The following is a 27,500-nucleotide window of genomic DNA, read 5'->3' on the forward strand; positions in this document are numbered from 1 at the left end:
CGGGAGCACGTACGGTGAATATTCGCTCCACAGGGAATGAGAAGTCATCCTTCACTGTGGTTCTAGCTTGCCATGCTAACTTCCACTCATGGTGATATTCAAAAGGAAGACCTTGCCAAAAGAGACCTTTCCAGCCGGCGTCATCATAAAAGCTAACTCGAAGGGATGGATGGATGAAGAAAAGATGAGCGAGTGGTTAAGGGAAGTTTACGCGAAGAGGCCGGGTGGCTTTTTTCACACAGCTCCGAAGGCGAACACACCTTCACTAAGACGGGCAGACAGCCTCGGACGACATACGCCAACATTTGCCAGTGGATCGTAAATGCTTGGGCAGATATTTCGGTCACAACTGTGGTCCGAGCTTTCCGGAAGGCAGGATTCACAGAACAACAGCGACACTGACTCTCGATGACTTCTACGAGACGGAACCGGCCATTTTGGATCCCACGCTTGCGCAACTTTTCAATTCGGACACCGAAGACGAAGAATTCGAAGGATTTACGAATGAAGAATAACTTCAGAAGGTGAGCGCTATGTTTATTTTGTGTGTTGTGACATTAACGTTCGAGCAACATTATGTTACTATTGCTCTACACCATTTTGAATTTTACTATGTTTGTGATTGCACATTTGCGTACATTTTGGGACAGAGTTGTTAGAACGCTGGTTTTCAATATATTATTAAAGTTTGACTGAACTATCTGACTGTTTTTTTGACATTCACTTTAGCGCAGCGTTTTTTTGACATTCACTTTAGCGCAGCGTAGGCGCGGCTTTTAGTCCGGGGCGGCTTATTGGTGGACAAAATTATGAAATATGTAATTCATAGAAGGTGCGGCTAATAATCCGGTGCGCCTTATAGTGCGGAAAATACGGTAAATAAAAACAGTACACAATGATTTGCAAATTCTTTTCAACCTTTATTCAACTGAATATACTGCAAAGACAAGATACTTAACGTTTGAACTGGAAAATGGCATTTTTTGCAAATATTAGCTCATTTGGAATTTGATGCCTGCAACATGTTTCAAAAAAGCTGGCACAAGTGGCCAAAGGACTGAGAAAGTTGAGGAATGCTCATCAAACACTTATTTGGAACATCCCACAGGTGAACAGGCTAACTGAGAACAGCTGATTGGGTATAAAAGCAGCTTCCATGAAATGCACAGTAATTCACAAACAAGGATGGGGCGAGGGTCACCACTTTGTCAACAAATGCGTGAGCAAATTGTCCAACCGTTTAAGAACAACATTTCTCAACGAGCTATTGTAAGGAATTTAGGGATTTCACCATCTACAGTCCGTAATATCATCAAAAGGTTCATAGAATCTGGAGAAATCACTGCACATAAGCGATGATATTACGGACCTTGGGTCCCTCAGGCGGTACTGCGTCAAAAAGCAACATCAGTGTGTAAAGGAGATCACCACATGGGCTCAGGGAATCTTCAGAAAACCACAGTCTAAAGCTGGTCGCTACATCTGTAAGTGCAAGTTAAAACTCTACTATGCAAAGCCAAAGCCATTTATCAACAACACCCAGAAATGCCGCCGGCTTCGCTGGGCCCGAGCTCATCTAAGATGGACTGATGCAAAGTGGAAAAGTTTTCTGTGGTCTGATGAGTCCACATTTCAAATTGTTTTTTGGATACTGTGGACATTGTGTCCTCCGGACCAAAGAGGAAAAAAACCATCCGGACTGTTCTCGGAACAAAGTTCAAAAGCCAGCATCTGTGATGGTATAGGGGTGTATTAGTGCCCAAGGCATGGGTAACTTACACAACTGTGAAGGGACCATTAATGCTGGAAGGTACATACAGGTTTTGAAGCAACATATGTTGCCATCCAAGCAATGTCTTTTTCATGGACGTCCCTGCTTATTTCTGCGGCACGATGCCAAGCCACATTGTGCGGGTACTAGACGGGCCTGCCTGTAGTCCAGACCTGTCTCCCATTGAAAATGTCTGCCGCATATGAAGCTTAAAATACGGGAACGGAGACCCCGCACTGTTGAACAACTTAAGCTGTACATCAAGCAAGAATGGAAAATAATTCCACCTGAAAAGCTTCAAAAATTGGTCTCCTCAGTTCCCAAACGTTTACGAAGTGTTATTAAAAGGAAAGGCCATGTAACACAGTGGTAAAAATGCCCTTGTGCCAACTTTTTTGCAATGTGTTGCTGCCATTAAATTCTACGTTAATTATTATTTGAAAAAAAAATAATTAAGTTTCTCAGTTCGAACTATAAATATATTGTCTTTGCAGTGTATTCAATTGAATATAAGTTGAAAAGGATTTGCAAATCATTGTGTTCTGTTTTCATTTACAATTAAACAACGTGCCAACTTTACTGGTTTTGGGTTTTGTAGTTCCTGCATTCCAATAGCTTGCTTGTCCTCAGCAAACCAACCAGTTTTAAGCAGTGTGTGGCGTATGGTTTAAGCACCAACAGACTGACCCCCCCTACCTCTTCAACCTCTACAGCAATGCTCGCAGCACTCGTATGTCTATTTTCCAAACACAACCTGAAGCTAAGCTTGTGCACTCAAGTTCTTTGGCCAGGCCAGTTCTGAGTGGAACCTGTCCTGTTAAAGGGGAACATTATCACAATTTCAAAATTGTTAAAACCATTAAAAATCAGTTCCCAGTGGCTTATTATATTTTTCAAAGTTTTTTTCAAAATTTTACCCATCACGCAATATCCCTAAAAAAAGCTTCAAAGTGCCTGATTTTAACCATCGTTATAAACACCCGTCCATTTTCCTGTGACGTCACACAGTGATGCCAATACAAACAAACATGGCGGAAAGAACAGCAAGCTATAGCGACATTAGCTCGGATTCAGACTCGGATTTCAGCGGCTTAAGCGATTCAACAGATTACGAAAGTATTGAAACGGATGGTTGTAGTGTGGAGGCAGGTAGCGAAAACGAAATTGAAGAAGAAACTGAAGCTATTGAGCCATATCGGTTTGAACCGTATGCAAGTGAAACCAACGAAAACGACACGCCAGCCAGCGACACGGGAGAAAGCGAGGACGAATTCGGCGATCGCCTTCTAACCAACGATTGGTATGTGTTTGTTTGGCATTAAAGGAAACTAACAACTATGAACTAGGTTTACAGCATATGAAATACAATTGGCAACAACATGCACTTTGAGAGTGCAGACAGCCCAATTTTCATCAATTAATATATTCTGTAGACATACCCTCATCCGCGCTCTTTTCCTGAAAGCTGATCCGTCCAGTTTTGGAGTTGATGTCAGCAGGCCAGGGAAGCTAGGGTCGATAGAGGGTTTAGCTCGCTCGTCTACGGGAACAAACTGCCGCCATTGCTTGCCGTGCTAGCGAGGTCCTTTGTCCCTGAATTGCTCACACACTCCGGCAGATTCAATGGGGGTCTGGCGGCAGATTTATTTGACTTTATCGTTGGAAATGCATCTGCTTTGAGTGTCGCAGGATATCCACACATTCTTGCCATCTCTGTCGCAGCATAGCTTTCGTCGGTAAAGTGTGCGGAACAAACGTCCAATTTCTTGCCACTTTCGCATCTTTGGGCCACTGGTGGAACTTGAATCCGTCCCTGTCCGTGTTGTTACACCCTCCGACAACACACCGACGAGGCATGATGTCTCCAAGGTACGGAAAACAGTCGAAAAAACTAAAAATAACAGAGCTGATTTGACTCGGTGTTTGAGAAAATGGCGGATTGCTTCCCGATGTGACGCCACGTTGTGACGTCATCACTCCGAGCGAGCATTAGAAAGGCGTTTAATTCGCCAAAATTCACCCATTTAGAGTTCGGAAATCGGTTAAAAAAATATATGGTCTTTTTTCTGCAACATCAAGGTATATATTGACGCTTACATAGGTTTGGTGATAATGTTCCCCTTTAAATTGCTGTATGGTCTTGGCCGACATGCTGAAGCTTAGTTTAAGGGGATACGGCAAACATATAGCCGTATCTGGAGAGCAACAATTATTTTTTTCACATCCTCAGAGAGTTCTTCCCTCTTCCCTTAAAAAAAAATTACATTAACGACAAAATAGAGGAAAACACAAATAAGCCACGTGAGCTCTGAAAAATTCTCAACAACCAGCTTCCCGGTTGCAGACAAAAACTTAAAACCAGACTCACCAACATCAGCATCAAGGAGGGTGACTCCCTCATTACAGACAAAATGGAGGTAGCAAGCAGACTTAACGCCTTTTTCACCAGCATAGCCGCAACTCTTGTCAACAAGCTGTCCCACCACTCTGGTCGCTTTGGTGTAGAACACATTAAAGCCTTCTACAGAAAGCTAGGAGTATCCAACAATGATTTCAAATTAGAAATGGTCACAGGTGATGAGGTGCTTAAAAAATTGAGCTGAGATCACATGATTGATGCTAAATATGTTTAGTATGTGAAGACATTTCTGAAAACAAAGAAGAACAGCAAAAAGGCTCTAGACTGTTGTAGAAGCATTTCAATACAACCCTCTTATAACAAATATGCCGAAACACAAGCATATGCACTCATGCATAGCCTTGCTCCCAGCCCCTATGGACACCACACAACCCAAATTTTTATATACTGACTGTTAGTCGGTTACACTTACAGTCATACTCATTGTTCACCTTAGCAATGTGATCACGAGAGTCGAGTCGGGAGCTGGTGTATACTTTAGACAGCTTTTATTTGCACACCCAGAACGGAAGTCCAACCCAATATATATAAACCCACCTGGCACTCCCCCTGGTGGTCACTGGGTGTAACACAGTGCAGACAAAACATGAAGCTCAATACACAACATCCCTCCCCACTTATTCAGATTCACACGCACCAAAAACCACCCCTATTAAACCCGGCCTATAAAAACAGACTAGGCCATAAGCACTTAGAACATGTGTTATGTGCAAAATGATGCTTTGTGCGAATCAGCGGTGTAACAATAAAATACATTGAAATACCCACTTAGGGGGCTATTGTAAATAGGGAAGTCAAACTTAAAACACATACATGCTTACTGAGGCCGGGGGGTAGACTACCCCCGAACCTCGGAGTCATTCCACGGGGATTATTCTGCCCCAAAACGTGACATGACTCTTTAACAACCCACTCCCCCACAGTTCAGAGATTAAGGCGGTCTGGAGCTCTGGTAACCCGGAGTGGATACCTCCGGCCTGGCGCTCCAACATCTGCTGTCCGTCTGGGTGACCCTCCTGACTCAGGGGCGACTGTCCCGGTTTCCAGAGCATCCCCTCTTGCCGGAGAAGGGGGAGGAGCAACCGGCTGGGTCCCAATTGTCAGTTCACTCGGCACAGCTGGTTGCTCTGGACCAGTGGGAACCAACAGCGCACGGTCACCGGCTCTCATCTGCTCTATGTGACGTCTCCAGAGCGCGCCTGCCCCCACATCCACGGAGTAGGATACCGGTCCCTCTTGTGATGCCACCAGTCCAGGCATCCACTTCTCCTCCCCCCGTCGATAATCACGCACCAGCACGGCCTCCCCCACTGCAAACCGTCTATCCTTAGCCACCAGGGCTCTGCGTTCTCGTTGACCCTCCTGCGCCAGCTCCACCGTAGCCGACACGTTCGGCTTCACAAGGTCCAAGCGTGAGCGGAGCCGACGGCGCAGGAAGAGCATAGCCGGAGACTCACTCGTCGTCATGTGAGGCGCATTCCTGTAGCTGAGTAAAAATGCCTCCACTCGATGTTGCAGCGTAAATGTTCCCCTAGATGCTTTCAATGAACGCTTCAGCGTCTGCACAAAACGCTCTGCTTGACCGTTCGTGGCGGGGTGAAACGGCGCTGACCTTTTGTGCTTCACTCCGTTTGCCCGGAGAAATGCCCCGAACTCTGCCGCTGTGAATTGTGGCCCATTGTCACTAACCAGTGTCTCTGGTACTCCGTTGCGGGCAAACATACTCCTCAGGGCCAGTACAGTCTTCTCCGTCGTCGTCGTTTTCATCACCTGTACTTCCGGCCACTTAGAGTACGCATCTACCACCACCAAGAACATGTGTCCTTCGAACGGCCCAGCAAAGTCCACATGGATCCGTTGCCATGGGGATCCCGGCCATGGCCAGGTGTGCAGTGGGGAGAGCGCCGCGTTCTTTTGGTCCCGTTGACACGTAGAGCATGTCCTGGCCTGCTGTTCAATCTGGGCGTCTAACCCCGGCCACCAGACATGGCTCCGTGCAATGGCCTTCATCTTGACCATGCCCGGGTGCCCGGCATGTAGTTCTTTCAGAAGCTGCGGTCTCAACGCTGGAGGAACCACCACTCTACTGCCCCATAGCAAACACCCCTGGATCACCGTCAGTTCGTCTCGTCGCATGTAGAAGGGTGCCAACGCGTCATTCTGCCCAACTGTCCCAACAAACTGGCCTGACACTACCATCTCTACTACCCTAGAGAGCACTGGGTCATATTTAGTTCCCTTCCTAATATCTTCACTGTCCACTGGGAGTGCGTCAAGGTGATGTACTGTCACCCTATCTACTGCGTCTGGCTTTTCCCCATGCGCTACCTGCAGTGGCAACCGTGAGAGACCGTCAGCATTCCCATGATCCGCTGCTTTCCTGTATTGGATTGTGTAGTTGTGTGCTGACACTAACGCCCACCGCTGCAGTCGCGCGGCCGCCATAGGTGGCGTCGCCTTACTGGGACTCAATATACTTGTCAGCGGTCTGTGATCTGTGAGTAGTGTAAAATGGCACCCGTACAAATAGGCGTGGAATTTACGTACCCCAAAAATAATTCCCAATGCCTCCCTTTCAATCTGAGCATAATTTTGCTCCGCCTTGCTCAGTGTCCTAGAGGCAAAGGCTATGGGTCTCTCCTCACCACCGGGCATCACGTGCGAAAGTACTGCGCCCACCCCATACGGCGACGCGTCGCACGCTATCCGCAGGGGCAACCTGGGGTCATAATGTGTTAGCACCTGTTCTGATTGCAGGTGGTCTTTTGCTGCCTTAAAAGCTTTCTCACACTCCGGTGACCACTTCCATGCCACTCCGGTGTGCAACAGCTCATGTAATGGGCTGAGAATGGTTGCCATGTTTTTTACAAACCGGCCATAATAGTTTATCAGGCCCAAAAAAGAATGGAGCTGACTCACATTAATGGGGGCTGGGGCCTCCGCGATGGCCTTAAGCTTCTCTGGGGACTTATGTAGCCCTTTTTTATCAATGACATGCCCCAAATATTCTAATGAACTCTTGAAGAATTCACATTTCTCCTTCTGTACTCGCAAACCGAATTTTTCCAATCGGCCCAACACTGCATCTAAGTTTTTTAGGTGATCTGCATCGTTCTCCCCAGTCACCAAAATGTCGTCCAGGAAACAATGGACGTTGGGGAGGCCCTGCAACACTTGGTCCATGACTCGCTGAAAGATTGACGGCGCAGAGGTGATCCCGAAGGGAAGACGGTTATAGCAAAACATTCCCTTCTGCGTGGTAATTGTCAGATATTTACGGGAGCTTTCCTGAACCGGCACCTGTAAATATGCGTTCGCCAGATCTAATTTGCTGAAACGCTGCCCCCCCGCCAGCGATGCGAAAAGATCCTCTATCCTCGGAATGGGGTAATGTTCAGCACAAAGCGCGGGATTCAAGGTCACTTTAAAATCTCCGCATATACGTACTTTCCCATTTTTTTTTACAATGGGTACAATTGGAGTAGCCCATTCACTAAACTGTACTGGAGACAGTACGCCCCCCTGTTCCAAACGCTCTAATTCTTCCTCCACCTTCGGCCGAAGTGCATACGGCACCGACCGTGCTTGGAAGAACTTCGGTTGATACACCGGCTTGAGGGTTAACGCCACCTCAAAGCCCTTTAGTGTACCTAGACCTTCTTGGAACACCCTGGCATGGCTGTCTAGTACTGTTGCCATTGTGCGGTCTTCCTGTATGGGATGTGTGGCTCGAACAGTTTTAATCATTGTCCAATCTAACTTTACTTTTCGCAACCATTCTCGTCCAAAAAGAGAGAGAGCGTCACCCTTAACCACATACAGGGGGAGATGTGCCCGTTGTTTGTTGAGACGCACATCTACTTTTATTACCCCCAAGGGTGTCATAACCTGGCCTGTATACGATCTCAACAGTAGGTTGGTGGTACGGAGGCGTAACTGGCTAAATTTAGCATTGTACAGTTTTTCTGAAATGATTGACACTGCCGCACCTGTGTCTAACTCCATTTCGATAGTTTGTCCCTCCACTTTGGGTCTAACCCAGATAATCGCTGACGCAGCGCTATCGTGTTTAACGTTTTTTTCTACATCCACTACATGTAAGCCTCCCACCCCATCAGAATCTGTTGTCTCTGGGTCGCTGGGCTTAGTCTCCACCTCTACCTGATCGGCCCTCTTTTTGAATTTTCCTTTCGTTTTCTGTCCCTTTTTAACCACAAAAAAATTTGTTGTCTTCGGTCCCCCTTTATCCTCCCTGCACATACGAGCTATATGCCCCCTTTTTCCACAATTGTGGCAGGACTGGTCCTTGTAAAAACATTCCTCCATTTTGTGATTTACTCTACCACGAGTGCATTTACGGCCCGGTGGCAAGGAGAGAGAGACAGCATTCACCTTCTGTGAGCTACTAAGCTGTTGAGATTCTCGTGCCACTGTTTCTATTGAGACTGCTAATTCAACTGCTCTTTGGTATGTTAAATCCTTCTCTGTTAACAGCCTCTTTTTAATCGACTCCCTGTTCAACCCACACACTAACCTGTCTCTTAGTGCATCCTGCAGGTAAGCTCCAAATTCACAATGCTCTGATAATTTTTTTAAATCTGTTACATACTGTGTAATAGTTTCCCCCTCCCCCTGATCTCTCTTGTGAAACCTATATCTCTCCGCTATCACTATGGGCTTTGGAGAGAAATGTGCTTGCAACAATGTCACTACCTCCCCATACGTTTTCGTGCCCGGCTTCTCTGGGGCGATGAGGCTGCGCAGTAGACCGTACGTCGCCGGTCCCATCACGCTGAAAAACACCGGCAGCTTCCTCTCCTCATTCAGTCCATTTGCTGCCACGAAGTGCTCAAACCTCTCCACGTACGTCGACCACTGCTCCGTCGACTCATCAAAGGCATCCATCTGTCCAATGACGCCCGCCATGCTCGCAGGTGTGTCGTCCCGACGTGAGCCGTACCCCCGCTGCTATGCGAAGCTAACGCTAACAAAGCTAAGCTAACGCTAGCCGCCGATAAACTCCGCAGATTCGCCGCCCCTCGCCTTCTTAAACAGTCGGCAGGCGCATCCATGCTCGTCGCCAATTTTTTATATACTGACTGTTAGTCGGTAACACTTACAGTCATACTCATTGTTCACCTTAGCAATGTGATCACGAGAGTCAAGTCGGGAGCTGGTGTATACTTTAGACAGCTTTTATTTGCAAACCCAGAACGGAAGTCCAACCCAATATATATAAACCCACCTGGCACTCCCCCTGGTGGTCACTGGGTGTAACACAGTGCAGACAAAACATGAAGCTCAATACACAACACAAATGTAGGTGAAATTGAGCATATGACCACTGCTCTTAGACAAATCATTACACTCGTCATGAGCCTAGTGTTTACCTTGGCTTCTGAACACAAAATAACAGCCAATGAGTAAAATATTTAACAGAATATTCCGCCGCATGTGGTATTGCTCACTAAAAATATGGGAATGTATAACTTGGATCATTTATATGGGAAAGGGGGTATGATTTGTAATAAAACGTCTAAAATCCTGAATAATTGTTGAAGAGAGAAGCATTTTAGGCACAGGAAAAAGGGGGCTGGCTCTGTGCCTTTCTGGAAGTTAGGCCAATGTTTCAGGAGCTTGGGTGTTGCTGATGAGAACATCTGCCATGCCGCAGTGCATGAGCTTACTCAAACTACACGTACACATGCACCACATTTAGACACACATGCATAGGCTTTATCACCTGTGTGTGTCAACCCACCCCAAACCATACACACCTCTTGTTGGAGCAGCTGCAAATGACTTCTTGTCTAAGCCATATCCCTTTCAGATGTCTGCCTGACTAACTAAGTAACTAACTAACACACACGCACGCACTCGCACACAAACACGCACCCACACACACACGCATACATGCACACACGTCCACACACACACACACACACATACATACACACACACACACACAACTCCCAAATGTTTACAGCATTACCGATAACTTTAAAATAGCATCATGCAACCAGACCAGGCTCCCTCCCTCGAAAGTAGGAGAGCAGATAAACTGCTACCGTTACATGACCTTGAATTTGTGAATAGCACCTGCAGGTTGTAAATTTCCGATTTGAAAAAAATCTGAAATTACAAATATTTAGCACAAGTTGATGTATGGTATTGTATGCTACAGTTGATTTGTTTTTCAGAAATGCTCGATGAGTTACAATAACGGGGTCCTATTTTGCAAAACCAACTTTTCTTACCTATTGTTACCTGCTCTTGTGTATTTGGAATTTTCTTAAGTCCCGAAATTGTAAAATCCAACTATGGAGGCATTGCATTTTATATTTATAAAACAATATTGCCTTCCTTCCAACTTCTGCCAAATGAGCTGTTTGGAATGTGCACAATTGGTGACATCACATATTAGGAAAACTGTCAGCGGATTATCCGCATATGGTATAAATTTACCCAGAGTGCCATGTGCGCGTCCGCCATTGAAGTGCGCGCTGTAGTCAATTAGCTCCTTCTTTTACGCAAACCTCTTGTTGTGGGGCAGACTGGGTCGTACATGGACACGTATTCTTCGCTGTTGATATTTCTACTATAAAGTAGCGTGTAGTTTGAATGTTAGTAAACTCGCTATGGAAGTACTAAAACTAAAACAAATTGGGCGGCGAGAAGACATAGTGAAAGTGAAAGCAGTAAATAAGACAGGTGGCTCGAAAACGGTCTGTAAAAAAAAATCTATGCAACATTTTGACCAAAGAACCAACATTACATGTTATGTAGACCACAAGGAAGTGTTTTAAATGTAGAAAAAAAATCCTGATATGACCCCTTTTAAGGAATTTATGAGCTTGTGTTTGTCAGTAATTCAGTTAATAAGGCAAATAAATGCTGCAAAATAATAAAACCAATAAGGAAAACAAAATCATGGATTGGAGTATCTAAGCACTAAAATTAATACGTAATGTAAATATTAAATCAAAGTTAACTAATTAATAATATTATGCTAAGCTGATTGTCAGTTGGCTGCATGGCTATGGAGTTGTAGTTACAGTTTTGTTAGGAATATTGTGATTAGTCCTCAGTTTAATGTGATGAGAGAAGAAGCTGTGTTTCTGGGAAAAAACAGAGTGACCTAAAAGCAGCATGTTACAGAGGAGAACCACAAACTCAGTTGACCCATCTGTCTCCCATACAAAGAAAGAACAAGAACTCGGTGGCCTCCAAAAGAACCATTACTGCAGAACACGGTGAGACCAGGATGGAGTGTGACCACCATAGTGTTACAAGTGTTTGTACAGTGTTTCTGGAAGTATTTTAGACCCATAAAATGATGAACAGTAAATGTTTTTTCTTTAAAACTGGCTTTTCTCTACTTGTCATCGCCATGAAAACATGATTCAGACATTTATATGCATATGAACACAGTCTCACTTACAAAATAACAGCAACTGAGCACAATATAGTAACACGAGGCCCTTTTCCACCAATAGTTCAGGAACTTCAGGTTCTAGTTCCTGAGAAATAAACAAGTCGTCCTCTTATATACTCCATAATAGCCGTCATGTCTTTGAAAAATAAGTTTTAGGATTGCCTCCAACCAATCAGCGTTCAACAGCACAACACACCCCCGAAAAGGTTCAGGGTAGCTTCAAAAATTCCCACCTAGCTAGGAGGAACTCCGAAATGTTCCTTAAGAACTAAATCTACCCGGTTAGTTTTGGATGGAAACACAGGGGGAACTTTATTTACCCGGGTAAATGGGAAAGTTGCTGCGGTGGAAAAGGGGGCTATTGGGTACTTCCTTGGAGAAATCTAGGTCGCATTCAAACACACTTACTTCATGACAAACTATAGAGTGGAAATATAGCCCTGGCACATGCTGTGATTTCAGCAGAGCATGTACACATTCCAAGACTTGAACTATGCACACATATTTTCACTCTACGTGTGACCTCAACAATATGCTCCAATGTGTACACCTGCACACTAGTCCCATCTCCAACCATCCCAACTTGATGATTCTCACATGCATCACAGCCGTCTTCCTTATTGTGAGATTTCATATGTGGCTTTTTAATGATACACACAGTTCAATCATGAAGGTCACCTTTTAGTTTACTTGGCCTCCATAAAACCCCTTCTATCTCCATCACATCTCATGCCAATTTGCCACTGGAATAAGAACTAAGGATTCAGAGGTAATAGAATAGCAGGGATATTGTGTAAACTGACGTCCTCTAGTGGTCATTTGCTGCAACAGACATGTATCCACCGGCAAATCCTTAGGAAACACATGCATATACAGGTATACTACTAATGTAAGATATCATTTATACGTCTTATATATAAAATTACTGTAATGCAAACTAAAAATATATATATATATAATATTTGCAGAAAACAAAAAACATTACTAATTAAGACCAGTGATTAATTGAGTGACAATGTGATATCTTAACCTGAGATCACCTTCATGATGTCAAGTACTGTAGTGAGGCTCAGTGATAATGACATTTATTTTATCACCCACAAGAAGACAATGCAGTGACTTCTCACACAGGAAGAGGGGGGAGAAGAAGAGAGGTCAAATCAAACTTCAGTCATAAGAAATATATTTTTTTTTTATTACCACAAAACAGTTGTAGCGGATATAATGCATCACGATCTTGCTCACGGATGCCTCGCCAACAAACCACAGATCAAACCAGAAATAGGCCAGATATCAGGCGGCCAAATTAACTCTTCCGCCAAAGCACTACCTGTGTGGTATAAGACGCATGACCCTCACTGTAGTAAGGGGAAACGGCTACCAGACAAATGACATCCATCCAAAAAGAACTAGAGCAAGAACAGGCTGATTCCTTTAATCCCAGGAACAACAACCCTAAAGTCAAGCATGGTGGTGGTAGTATTATGCTCTGGGCCTGTTTTGCTGCCAGTGGAACTGGTGCTTCACAGAGAGTAAATGGGACAATGAAAAAGAAGGATTACCTCCACATTCTTCATGACAACCTAAAATCATCAGCCTGGAGGTTGGGTCTTGGGCGCAGTTGGGTGTTCCAACAGGACAATGACATCAAACACATGTCAAAAGTGGTAAAGGAATGGCTAAATCAGGCTAGAATTAAGGTTTTAGAATGGCCTTCCCAAAGTCCTGACTTAAACATGTGGACAATGCTGAAGAAACAAGTCCATGTCAGAAAACCAACAAATTTAGCTGAACTGCACCAATTTTGTCAAGAGGAGTGGTCAAAAATTCAACCAGAAGCTTGCCAGAAGCTTGTGGATGGCTATCAAAAGCACCTTATTGCAGTGAAACTTGCCAAGAACATGTAACCAAATATTAACATTGATGTATGTATACTTTTGACCCAGTAGATTTTGTCACATTTTCAGTAGACTTCATGAATGTTTTTTGGGACCAACAAGTATGTGCTCCAATCACTCTATCACAAAAAAATAAGAGTTGTAGAAATTATTGGAAACTCAAGACAGCAATGGTAAATGGGTTGTACTTTACTTTTTTTAAGAAACTCGAAGCACTTTGACACTATTTCCACATTCACCCATTCACACACACATGGCTGGAGCTGCCATGCAAGGCGCTAACCAGGACCCTTTAGGAGCAAGGGTGAAGTGTCTTGCTCGAGGACACAACGGACGCGACTAGGATGGTAGAAGGTGGGGATTGAACCAGTAACCCTCAGATTGCTGGCCCGGCCACTCTCCCAACTTCGCCACGCCGTCCCCAATGACATTATGTTCTTTACAAGTGTATGTCAACTTCTGACCACGACTGTATATAGTACTGTAATCATCTATTTTTTTCTGCTTCTGTATGTACCAAATTCCATACAGTCAGTTATATAGCTTTCCATCCTCATACACACAAATAAAAGAACGCATGAGACAATTTTACACAGAGATTGTGCAAAATAGCCACATCAGAGGCAATGGTAGAATATCGGCGGGGGTACCAAACACAAGATTCAAGCAATGAATATTTGGGCAAACACCCTGCACACTGAACTGTGATATAGTGGTTGTCCTGCCTCTCTGTGCACGCCGTACTGCATCTATTAATATGAATTAGAAACCCAGAGAACACACATAATAGACAGAGAGATGGAGTTTACAGTTGATCTACCAAAGGGCACAATGAGTAGGGGGACAAAGCTGGAGCATTTGAATGTAGACAGATTGCACATGTATGAGCCAAGAGCTACCTGACCGTGGGCGCCTCTATGTGTGTTTTGGATAAGTCGAATCACGTCCACGCTCTTTAGGGTCAATACCATATTTTTAGCACACCCCCCATCAGCTGCGGTATGCTATAGTAATTGCTGTTTAATTACCCAGATGCTTGATTTAAATGCTCCCTGCGCCATTATTATTATTTTTTCCTCTTTGTTTGTACCAAGAAATAATGTTACCCACTGGGGACCACAGCGGCTGTAATCTCCCCATTTAGTGTTTTTGCAGATCAAATGTTGTAAAATTGTGACCCATTTTTATTCGACATGAACAGATGTGCTGGGTAAGTATCCAATAGTGAAACTGGCTGGCTGACAGGTTGGGCCAGAACAGGTGATCTTATGGTACCTTTTTTTGTCATTATCAGCACACAGTCAGACATATGTTCTTCATCAAGTGGGGAAGCCATCAAATGCATGCGATTTGGCGGACTAAAGTACAGGTGTTGTGGTCAAGCAAAAGTTGGAATCGAATAGCTGGAGCCTGACACGTGGCCTAACATTGGGTTTATTCTGACTGATGTGTAGCCTGGCTCCAATCAGCTAGCCTCTGCAAGCTCTCAACATGAATCCCATCTGATTGCTGATAGGAGCAGTGGGGGGATACAAGTGTGGGGTTGAGAGCCGATCAGAGGCTTTTTTCACCGGAACTTCTCCAGCTCCAACGGTCTTATCTGTAGCCATGTGTCTACGCTGTGATTGGTCAGATGGAATCCATTAGGATAAAAGACATTGGTGGCCTCATCACAGCAACAGGAATGTAGTATGTGTATAGTTCAACGTTATCTCAGAGGATCTGAGAAACACAGCTGATACACACTCACTTACTTGGCTGGAATACCTCCGGGGCAGCCCACAATGTCTGACTATGTGGCTAACTCCCCGACATGTGTGCTCTGCAACTTGTTCACCGATAGGGCAATTTAGATTTTCCTTGAAAAATGTTTCAAATATCAAAATTGACTGTGCTTACCAGAGCTATCCGAGATTAATAAATTCAGATCAATAGGTTCTTCTTAGCTAACTAAGCAAAAGCAAGCCGAATCATGCACCATTCCTTAGAATATGATTTCAACTCAGTCTCATTATTAGTTGTAAGAAAAAAAAATTTTTGACTGATATTATCTCATTTCTATATTTTAATACATATTTGTTTTCTGAAAAAAATATATCATATCACCAGCACTTTAAGCACAAACAAAACACACTGAATCAATTAAATAGAGTTGAACAAACATACGACTTGCAAATGTGTGTGTACATTCAACACACAAACACAGTGCCAATGCTCGAGCAACATTTTCCTTTCAATCAACGTGCAGCACTTCCTGCCGCTAACCATATGCATCACATTCAACAGTGCCACTGTTGTTTCGGCCTTGTGTGTAAAAAAGGTTGGTGGATGGGGGGGGGACCAGCAAGTAGTTTAAAGAAAGTAAGATTACAGTACTTTCCACAAATTTGTAAGAGATCAGCAAGCCTGCGTGCATGCAGACTTTGGGCATTCATTTATTCAACTAGGGCGGGGGTCAGCAACCCGCGGCTCTCAAGCCGCATGCGGCTCTTTAGTGCTGCCCTAGTGGCTCCCTGGAGCATTTTTAAAAAAGGATTGAAAATAGAAAAAAATGGGGAAACATTTTTTTATTTTGTTTTAGTATGTTTTTTTGTTTAAGGACAAACATGACACAAACCTTCCCAATTGTTAGAAAGTCCACTGTTTAATATGTTTGTGTGTATGCGTCACTGATGAGACTATTTGGTGAACACTGTTTTGTCCTACTAATTTCAGCAATTTTTTAACTCACCATAGTGTGGACTGTGACGCAACAGTTTGTTTACATGTAAAATCTTTCACGCCTTCTTTGTCTCATTTTGTCCACCAAATGTTGTATAGTGTGCGTGAATGTACAAAGGTGCGCTTTGTTGATAAGTGAGGGTGATGGGTCAAATGCAGAGGATAATCTCACCACATGTAGTGTGTGTGTGGCAATCATTGGTACTTAAATAGTTTTATTGACTTGTTGGACTGCTAATCAGGCATATTTGGTGAGTGCATTACTGCAAGCTAATCAATGCTAACATGCTATTTAGGCTAGCTGTATGTACATATTGCATCATTATGCTTCATTTGTAGTTATATTTGAGCTCATTTAATTTCCTTTACTTATGTCCTCTGTGTATTTAATTTATATTTGCATGTCTCATGACATATTATCCGTGTGTAATATTGTCTGCATTTCAGATAGTTGTTTGTGTGCCATGTTGTTCCAGACCACTGCAAGCATTACCTAGCTTGCCAAAGATTGTAATAAATCTATTAAAAGAAGACAGCCTGCTGTTTCCTTTAACTTGGACACACACATGTATACCTTTGGCCATTCTAAGACAGTCATTTCCAGGAGTTATCTCACCCTCTGAGAAGTTTTGCTAATGTTTTCCAATGTGGTAAAAATGTGTAGAATAAATATTACATTTCAACATTTCGTTGCATTTAATATAACACCTATATAAGGCTTTTAATTTTTTGCGGCTCCAGATAGATTTTGTTTGTGTATTTCTGGTCCAATATGGCTCTTTCAACGTTTTGGTTTGCCGACCCCTGAACTAGGAACATGAAATGAGCGTGTGAGTGTATTTCAACAAAAACTCATAGGATATAAGGAATTATAAAAGACAACTGCAATTATTCAACGAGCCAAAGAGCAGAGTGTAGAAGTGTAGAATTGTAGAAGCCTGGAGAAAATTTATTTTTTATCTCTGTTACTCCATCTACAGCAGACCAGCTCAAGCGATGACACCAGGCTAGAGCAAGTGCTGAAAGAGTCTAGAAGAGGATGCACCGAAATAGAGATGCACAATCTGTTAGACATAACCAGAAACATCAGAGATCCTTGTGTACCGGGCATCCTTCTATATAGCCACACACATATGTCCAGTGCAGTTGAGGCAGACGTAACTGTAGCTGCCGTCTGCGGTTGCCATAAGGAGGGAACCTGATAGGCGATACTATACGTCCACGTACAAAGCTTGGCTTTTTAAGAGCATGAATATGGATTGAAATAACCACAATGTTTGAACATGAATAACACATGTACGCCAAAACCGCACCACAACCAACTCTACCCCTGTGCCTCTCATAGCGCCCCCGACCCCCACCCACACCGGGCAAAAAGCAACCAAAAATGAAAGATAAATAAATAAATGCATCATCATGCATTGGCTATAGCACCAGACGAAAGGGTTTAAACAGAGCTCCGACTGTTCTGCGTTGTGATACGGGAAACTAAAAAATGCCTTTGTCGTTTTAAAAAGGCAGTTGCTCATTACTCTTCGTTAAATTCAGCATCTAACTGTTAGGATCAATCTGAGGCTCAAGCTACAGCAGTGACATCATGGTGCCACACTATAAGTCATGGTGGCTGTCCGTGGAGAGGCCCAAAGGAAACATTGACAATCGTCTCCTGAGACAGGAAATATATACAGGCAAGTAAAGTATCACTTGCTCTATTAAAAATGAAGAACAGCACAAATGAGGGGTTAAAGCAAAGCTCTTTATCAGTCAAACAGCCTCAAAATCCCACAGACGTTTACAACTTAGCCTTTAACAGATGAAGTGAGGTTGCACATATACATTCAGTACATCAGGACTCTTTAACTAAATTGTTCGAGGGGCCACATTTCCAGAAAGCTATACCAGAGGGCAGATTTTTCCCTGCACTTGTATTCTTATTTTGAGAATTGGTATTCTCATTGAGCACTGTAGTTTTTACTATATATAATTTTCTGCAAAAATGTTAGTTTCTCCTAAGTTTTTGAACTGATTTCTGGGGCCAGTCTGGTGTTATTTCTGTTCCAGATTTGGCCCCTGGGCTGCCAGTTTAATAGCCCTGCTTTAATTGCCCCATAACTGTCAACATTTGCATTTCAAAATATGGAAAATTACTATGAAAATAAGGGGACAAAAACAGGATTATATTTTTTTACAAAATAGCCGTGAAATTAATAATAACAAGATAAAACAAAACATGCTATAACACACCCTGTTTGGGATTTGAAATTGCGTTCTTTGTCGCAGTTGGCAAGGTCACTAAGAACTATAGCTATCCATTAAGATGCATGCATTGTGCTTGCAAACCAAATTTAAGGCTGTCTGTCGAGGGTCCCTAGTATCTAGTGAAAATGTCAAAAACACAATTCAACGCTCCTTCACGGCACTAATGCTTGAAATATTTTTCATGCTGGCTCATGTCATTTCTTTCTCACATCTCACATTTACACTTCGTACAACTTAGACTTTACGCAAGGATAATAAGTCTCCCATGTGTTGAGCTGTTTACACAGGTTTGGGTTTTTGGCAGAGATGCCTTCTTCGTCATCCTAATGTGTTTCTATTTCTCTTGCGCCTTTGAATTGATTGAATCACGCAATATGCGACCCGCCAAGCTGCCTGTCAGGAGCCCCAACCCCACGTCATCATTGTTACGCCGATTTTTACAGAGTGTACCGGAACAATAATAGAATTAGTTTTTTCGTGAAAAACAAAATAAGCGTAAAAATCAAGACCAGGAGGACACTGTGAAGCAATAGCAAAAACAGGGTTTCTCACTAGAGTAGAATAATGTGTTGGGGCAGTAGGCATGATTTAGTACAAACAAAATCACACAGACTGCCAAACTTTAAAGGTTCAAGAACTTTAACAGAAAAATCAGTTGCTTTGTGTGTCGTATATTTTACATTTCTTCCGCTTGTCTTCTATTTTTACACCCACATAAATGTCCTACCGACTTCTTTCTGCTCTTACTTTTCCAGATGTCAGTCAGTGAAATATCTTATTTTTGATTTTGCTGTTATGCTGAGATAGGCTCCAGCACCTCCCGCGACCCTGAAAGGGATAAGCGGTAGAAAATGGATGTATGGATGTTATGCAATTTTTGAAGAAATGTCAAACTCTTTAATTTGCATATACATTTTTTTTTTAACTTGCAATCCTTAAATTTGTTGTTTTCTCATTAAATCATGTAATTGCATCCTTTTACGTTTTGTGAATTCAGCTAATATTTTGTTTGTTGATGGAGTTCATCAAATGAGTGTAGCCCAGTTAAATTATTATTGCCAACAGAGTTTGCTCACAAGATAAATAAAATCAAATAAATGAATACTGGGTAACTGTAATTAAAGGCTAATTTTGAGACCAGCTCAATGTGAAAAAGTCCTCACTTTGAATCACACAAATCAAAATGTCTTGAATTAAAGATGTAAAGTTAACTAATTACTGTTTCTTATTTTGTTCAAGTTGTCCTTTCAAATCAAACATCTTAGACACTATAATTGTCTGTCACAAAGCAAAATAAGAGAGAGAAAATGGAGGGTTTAAGAGAACACAGTAGAACACCCCCAAATAACAGAGTGAGAGAGTGATCCACAGTGTCATTAAATAGGAAAGGGGAGCTGGCAGATAAAGCAATTCAAATAGTTCTAACTGTTCATTTCTATTTTATATAAGATAAAACATGACAAAAAATACATGAATGGAGCAAGAGTAAATATAGGTTTAAAAATGTAGCTATACTGTACCCTATTTTAGAAGACTAACTCAATGTCTACTCTTTCCTATGGCAGAGGAAAAGCTGCACAGGTCACATCTAAGTGCCTCATAGAGAAACGTTTGGGGGCATTAAATATTCATGCAGTCAAATGTGCAAACACAGACCGGTGAAGTAACATAAGATCTTTAAAGGTAACATTCAATGAAAACTAGCAATGGGTAATAGCATAGGGGGCAATCGGGACCTTTTATGTGTATGTGATCTAAATGACAACATGAGGATCATGATATGGTCACAGGCCTTGTCTAAGTACATAACCATTTAATATAATCAGTGTGTGCGTGTGTGTTTGTGTGCCCTTGTGCGTGTACATGTGTAGATTATTATTGCAGTAATACATTTAGTGACTTCTAATCTAGCAGTCAGCATTTGCAAAAGTTCTATTTTATCCTAAATAATGATTTTATTATTTTGTTAACTAAAATTCTCAGTACAAAACAATTATCTAATATCTTAATGAAACATGTTTGTTTGGTTATTTACAAGCAATTTCAATTTAACCTAATTTCAATTATGAGCAATGAGAGACAGCACTATTAATACACTTGAGACACATGCGTCTTTAGTCTGCATAGCAGGAGTGTGCACATACCTTTTTCTGAAGGACATTGACCTTCCTCTCCTTGACATCCAACATATCCTTCATGTCTCTGATTTCTCCCGTTAGGGTGCTTTTTTCATCAGTCAGGTCCTGAAGCTGCTTGTTCTTTTTCGTCAGGAACTGCTCTTTTTCCTCTAAACGCACTCTGAGGGCATCTACCTAGGAAACAAGTCGAGTTTACTGAGTTGACAAGAGAAACAATAAGGATTACTACAGTGGATCCCCGCATATTAGTGACTCGGAATGTGTGTCCTGCAAATTCACTGATGTATTTCTTTGAAAACAGCCAAGAAAAACACAGGAAAAAAAGCTGAAATTAATATTTGATAAACAATAATACAGTAAATTAGGCAATATTTTTTGTCTTAGGTGTAATAGCAGGACTCCATGGACATTTTTCATAGTATTGAAAGTTATTTTGCAAGTGTGTGTGATTGTGCTGTTGATGATGTATGACGATGGCCTGAGCTGCCAAACATCTTACTGTCCACACACTCACACACTAACGTCTGTTGGCTGTACATCAACGTTCATTTTTACTGCCTGCAGTGGGGAAGCCCACATAAAACAATCCACTGGATGTCATGAGTATGAGAATGAGTGCATCTCTCTTCTGTAGCATCTAAAACATAACTAGTATGTTTGCAATGGGTATTTAAATACAGACTGAGAGCAATTTTTTTACCAGATAGAAAATTGGTGCGTTGAACAGGAGTGCACCACACGGGCCGCAGGCACCCAAGAAGAGTTGTTAGATGCAGGCCAGGACCCCCCTGTGTAGGATGTTGCAGCATATCGTAAATTGCTCTTCTGGCAGACAACCAAAGTCTAAAACTGAGTTTAGTCCTGCCCTCTCCTTATTGCATTGACACACACACACACACACACATACAAACCGATCAACACCATTAACCCTTGCACTTTTGGCATGTTCGTGTTCACATCAATGCGTGTTGAAGTGCAGTTTCTGCAACGTGAGAGCAAAGAGTGCCTCTCCTCTCTCACTCCACCTGGCAAGGAGCAATTTCGCAAGAATGTACTAGAAAGGCTGAACAGGAAATCCCCACTCTCACCTGCACTGGCCCACTAAGCTGGGATAGTACAATAAGGACACCCAGCTAATACCTTTAAAAGCATCGACCGCTGCCAAAAAAAAAAAAAAAAAGAAATTTGAGATGGATAGACGACAGGAAACTTAAGTACTATATGGGTTAAAACACAGAGAGATTAACAAAAAATGTCAATAATGATGGTGGGAATCTAAGATGTATCTCTATACATAGAATATCAACATCAGTGACAGACCACTCAGTGGGTTGGATTTAAGCAATATAATAGCGGCTTTATCTGCTGACAACTAAAAAGCTAGAATGACGAACAGCATAGTTCACTTAGCTCTCCTTTCACACACCAAACAACATTGGCACTTTCCACACAGTGTACTAATATTCCGCATCATTCGGGAGTTTCCTGCTGCTGTTAAAAGATAAGGGCCCTTCTGCAAAAACATGCTGTGAGTCTTGAGGCAGTATTTGGTGAATGTGAGGAGAATTCCCATACAGTATGTACTAGGGACGTCCGATAATATTGGACTGCCGATATTATCGGCCGATAAATGCTTTAAAATGTAATATCGGAAATTATCGGTATCGGTTTAAAAATTATCGGTATCGGTTTCAAAAAGTAAAATGTATGACTTTTTAAAAAGCCGCTGTGAAAATGGACGTAGGGAGAAGTACAGAGCGCCAATAAACCTTAAAGGCACTGCCTTTTGTGTGCCGGCCCAGTCACATAATATCTACGGCTTTTCACACACACAAGTGAATGCAATCATACTTGGTCAACAGCCATACAGGTCACACTGAAGGTGGCCGTATAAACAACTTTAACACTGTTACAAATATGCGCCACACTGTGAACCCACACCAAACAAGAATGACAAACACATTTCGGGAGAACATCCGCACCGTAACACAACATAAACACAACAGAACAAATACCCAGAACCCCTTGCAGCACTTACTCTTCCGGGACACTACAATATACACCCCTCGCTACCCCCTCCCCCCCACCTCAACCCCGCCCACCTCAATTTCCTCATGCTCTCTCAGGGAGAATGCACTTTGTGACTTCAATAATAAATATGGCAGTGCCATGTTGGCATTTTTTTCCATAGCTTGAGTTGATTTATTTTGGAAAACCTTGTTACATTGTTTAATGCATCCAGCGGGGAATCACAACAAAATTAGGCACAATAATGTGTTAATTCCACGACTGTATATATCGGTATCGGTTGATATCGGAATCGGTAATTAAAAGTTGGACAATATCGGAATATCGGATATCGGCAAAAAAGCCATTATCGGACACCTCTAGTATGTACCATAGTAATTGAAGGTAGTGTGTTAATTTAAAAAATATATTTTGTTAATCGTGATGGAAATCAAATACATGTTTTGGTCAGAGAATGCATTAAAAGAGGCTAACATGTACCTTATTTTTCGGAGTATAAGTCGCACTGGAGTATAAGCCGCACCTGCCGAAAATGCATAATAAAGAAGGAAAAAACATATATGTCGTACTGGAGCCCGGCCGAACTATGAAAAAAACTGTGACTTATAGTCCGAAAAATACGGTACACACTTTTGTGACTCGTTAATGTATTTTAAAGGGGTCCCTATTATGCAAAACCACGTTGGTTTTTTTTCGTTTTGTTTTATTTGGAATCCCCGTAAGTCCTGAACATTTGGAATCAAACTATGGAGGCATGGCAGAGATATTTACAAAACAATATTGCCTTCTTCCCAAATGCTTCAAACGAGCCATTTTGAACTTGAGACTTTTGTGACGTATTTACTTAGTTACATTAGCGGATATGTCTCCCGGCTGTCCTGGGAACGCCTCGGGATCCCATGGGAGGAACTAGATGACGTGGCTGGGGAGAGGGAAGTCAGGGCTTCTCTGTTTAGGCTGCTGCCCCCGCGATCCGACCTCGGATAAGCGAAAGAAAATGGATGGATGGATGGATAAATTAGTGGACATGTCCATATGAGGTAGAGGTTTACCCAAAGAGCTTTGCGCAAGTCCCCCATTTCTATCCAGTTGTAGTCCAAAGTTGTAGTCAATAAGTTCCTTATTTTTCTCTACCCTCTTGTTGTGTGGCAGACTAGCTGGTATAAGCAAATGCATGCTAAAATCATCCACTGTTGCCATTTCTAATAAAAATAGATACAAATAGAATAGTACAGAATAGAACACTTAATTGTCATCAAACATGAGAGCATGGCGAAATTACAGGTGGGTATTAGGTTAGGTGCAGTCAAAATACGAGACAAAAATTAAATAACATGTTAAAAAAACCTTCATAAATACCAGTACGAACAGCAGTGCAACAGTGAAAAGCAGTTAGCTATTGGCTAAGCTATTGGAACAGATTCAATAGCCTAATGGCCCACGGGTAAAAACTGTTTTTAAAATCTGTTTGTTCTGCTCTTGAGTGACCGAAATCTCTTTCCTGATGGCAGCAGGTTGAACAAGTGCTGACCGGGATGAGAGCTGTCTGCCAGGATTTTCTCTGCTCTGCAGAGGCAGCGAGAGCGAGCATTGTCGTCTCGAGAGAGCAGAGGGTGGCCGATAATCTTCTCCACTGTTCTGGTCACCCTCTGCAGGGACTTCCTGTCTGCAAGGGTGGCCTGATAAAGATACTTGCAGTTTTTCCTCAAATGGGTTCCTCCGCAGCACACGAAGGAAGTGAAGTCTCTGCTGTGCCTTTTTGACCAGTGCTGCACATGATGGAAGTGAAGTCTGGGTTTTCCTTTTTGACCAGTGCTGAAGTATTGCAAGTCCATGTGAGGGCCTCCAAGATGCAAGATCCCAGGAACTTAAAGGAGGCCACAGTCTTTACACATGCTCCATTTACTACATGGGGAGTCTGTTGCCCTCTCTGTCCTTTAAAATCAATGACCATCTCCTTGGTCTTTGTGGTTTTCAGCCTCTGGTTGTTCTTGGTGTACCACGCTGCCAGCACCTGTATTTCCTCTCTGTAGGCTGTTTAAACTCTGCCGCCCCCATGATTTGGCCCACCACCGTGGTGTCAACGGCGAACTTGATGATGGTGTCCGAGGGATGAATGGGACAGGGCTGAAATAATCCAGTGCTGGGTGACAGGTTGGAGGAGCATGTTGACGTATATGGGAGTTCCAGATGTTCCACAGCTGAGTGGAGAGCAGTGGTGATGGCGTCCTCTGTGGACCGGTTTGGCTTGTAGGCAGACTGGTGTGGCTCAAAAGTTCTGGGGGAGGCAGGCTTTGATATATTGGCGAATAAGCCTTTTAAGGAACTTCATAACCACAGACGTCAGTGCCACTGGTCTGTAGTCATTTAAATATTTTATGGCTGTCCTCTTGGGGACTGGGATGACAATGGCTGCCTTGAGACAGGGCGGAAATTGGGTTTGTGCCAGGGATGAATTGCATATCTCTATCAGTACTCCTGCCAGCTGGTCTGCACAGTCCCGGAGCACCTTGCCCAGTATGCCATCCGGCCCAGCCGCTTTAAGCAGGTTCTTATGCCTTCATTGCCCTTCTCACCTGGGGCTTCATGTATTAAGAGTAGCGTGGATTTCCTTCAAAAAAACTGACATACGTTCAAACCCAGAAAACACTGTATGCAAGAAAAAATTCAGATGTATTAAAGTGTGCGCACATACAAATCCAGGCACATTTCTTTTTTACATCGCAATCAACCTGGAAATAACCGCACATGTCTGCGTGGCTGGACACGCCCAGACCTCGCCCCCTTATAAATACACAAATAATACTGAAGTTAGCATTGTGCCTGCGATCTTCAGGCCCTGCCCAATTTCAATTCAGCCGGACGTGTTTCTCTCTCATGTTTCCAGCAAACTACAGAGAGATTGTGAGCCTGTCATTTCTCCAAGAACTGAATACAGGCTAAAATAAAAAATAAATGGTAGGGTCAGAAAAAAGGTGAAGAGAAGAGTTGGATGTGCATGGCCAAAACAGACAAGGGGAACCAAGTATTAATTAGTGCTGCACCTCATTTGGCAAGTGATTCTGATTACCGCCAATATATATATAATTTGTGTAATACACGCATTTTCCTTCGCATGTCCCTTTTGGGGTTGCAGCGGGCTGGAGCCTATCCCGGCTGCACTCGCGGGGGAAGACAGAGTACACCCTGGACAAGTCCTAATTTGTTTAATTTACTACAAAATGTGTTCATACATTATAACCTGCCCAAAGCCAGATTAGGGGTTAATGTGAAATGTATGTAATATTTGGTTTGCAATCTTTTAAATTTAAACATTACAGTATTATCAAAAAGGATATGAAATACTTTGACTCTTACTTGATCACTCAATGTATTATTACACGTACGTACGTGACAAAAAGGCGGATCATTCCTTTAGTGGTATTATGCCGCAACCACCGGCTGCTGCTGTCCGCCTGACTGGCCAAGCTGGTGCTGGAGTCACAGGAACACATTGTGACAGTAATAGATGGCAAACATGCCTACATAAAATTAATAGACAACCTCACAAATATTAATATGGATATGAAGAAATAAATGCATTGGCGAAGAACTAAATGTTGTGTCCTCGATCTTTTTACATTGTTGAAATCAAATTTTGGCAAAGCCCAAATGACCAGGTCTGTGAACCGCCAAAGTATCCACAGCCTGTAGGCATGTACGTACATGAAGAATGATGTTGGTGTGAGGCAGCGCACTTGTCTACGTCAAGTTCACTCTTGATACATCTCACCTTTGCCGTGAAAAAAGGCGTAAGGCAGGTTATTGTGCATACCCAAGCTTAATACATGAGCCCCTTGATGTTCTTTGAGGACAAGCACTTGCGGTTTAGAGGGTAGGAGGGGCATCTGGGGTGTAGCTGGTCTGGATGACACAAAACGGGCAAATAAATGATTGAATCGCACCGTTAGCGAGTCTTATGTGTCTTACAGTCTGCCAATGAGTTATTTCTGTAGCTCGTCGGGTGTTGGATGCCTTTCCAAACCCACCGTGAGGCTTTGTTGTCTAGATGCGCCTCTAATTTCCTCCTATACTCCACTTTAGCAGCCTTGATGCCTCTTCCAAAGGTCAGATCTAGCCCTGCTGTATAACTCTCTGTCCCATGAGTGGAAGGCAGGGATTTGGGCCCCTTAAAAGTGCCTTGACCACTGAGGTCATCCACGGTTCTTAATATGGAAGTGCTATAAGCTACAACATGGCTGACGGGGTAGAGACGCAGAGAAGGGAGCTTGGCTGGAGCAGGGCTTGGCCTGGAGGAGGGCTTTGGCATGTAAATAGGCCTGCCCACAAAATTGCGCATTCTGAAGAGAAAGCAACTTGAATTATGGTCAAAAAAAATCTAAACAAAATTTTGACCAATAATCCCCCAAAACACTCCCCCTGCCCTTTCAAAATGACTTTCTTCCCTCAAGCCCATACCATACAAGCCAAAAACCTTGAAATGTGTTAAACAGTCTGTGGTTGCAAAATCCAAAACAATTGGAAATATTTGGCGCAACTTTAAAAGAAAGTATCTCTGTAGATTTGCAGGTTTGATACATGTATTGACATCCACTTGAGCCAATTTCCTTTTTGTTTCAAGTGTAGCTAAATGTGCATTCTGGACCCTGGTAGAAAACAGAGGCTCAAAGAAAACATATTTTTTGTCCTCACCTCCCTTTTTAAAGTTAAAGTTAAAGTTAAAGTACCAATGATTGTCACACACACACTAGGTGTGGCGAGATTATTCTCTGCATTTGACCCATCACCCTTGATCACCCCCTGGGAGGTGAGGGGAGCAGTGGGCAGCAGC

The 27,500-nt window shown here is 42.9% G+C and overlaps 1 protein-coding gene across 3 annotated transcripts in view; it reads right to left on the minus strand.

Annotated features, from left to right (window-relative positions):
- LOC133619211 (ELKS/RAB6-interacting/CAST family member 2) overlaps window positions 1–27,500 on the minus strand; it is a 432,577-nt gene that overhangs the window by 308,567 nt on the left and 96,510 nt on the right. For all 3 annotated transcript variants that reach the window (XM_061980157.1, XM_061980149.1, XM_061980165.1), the window contains exon 6: window positions 20,648–20,815. In XM_061980157.1, the coding sequence (XP_061836141.1) occupies window positions 20,648–20,815 (168 nt within the window). The remainder of the gene's footprint in view (window positions 1–20,647; window positions 20,816–27,500) is intronic.

The sequence above is a fragment of the Nerophis lumbriciformis genome, linkage group LG01, assembly GCF_033978685.3.
Source record: "Nerophis lumbriciformis linkage group LG01, RoL_Nlum_v2.1, whole genome shotgun sequence".
NCBI classification, from domain to species: Eukaryota; Metazoa; Chordata; class Actinopteri; order Syngnathiformes; family Syngnathidae; genus Nerophis; species Nerophis lumbriciformis.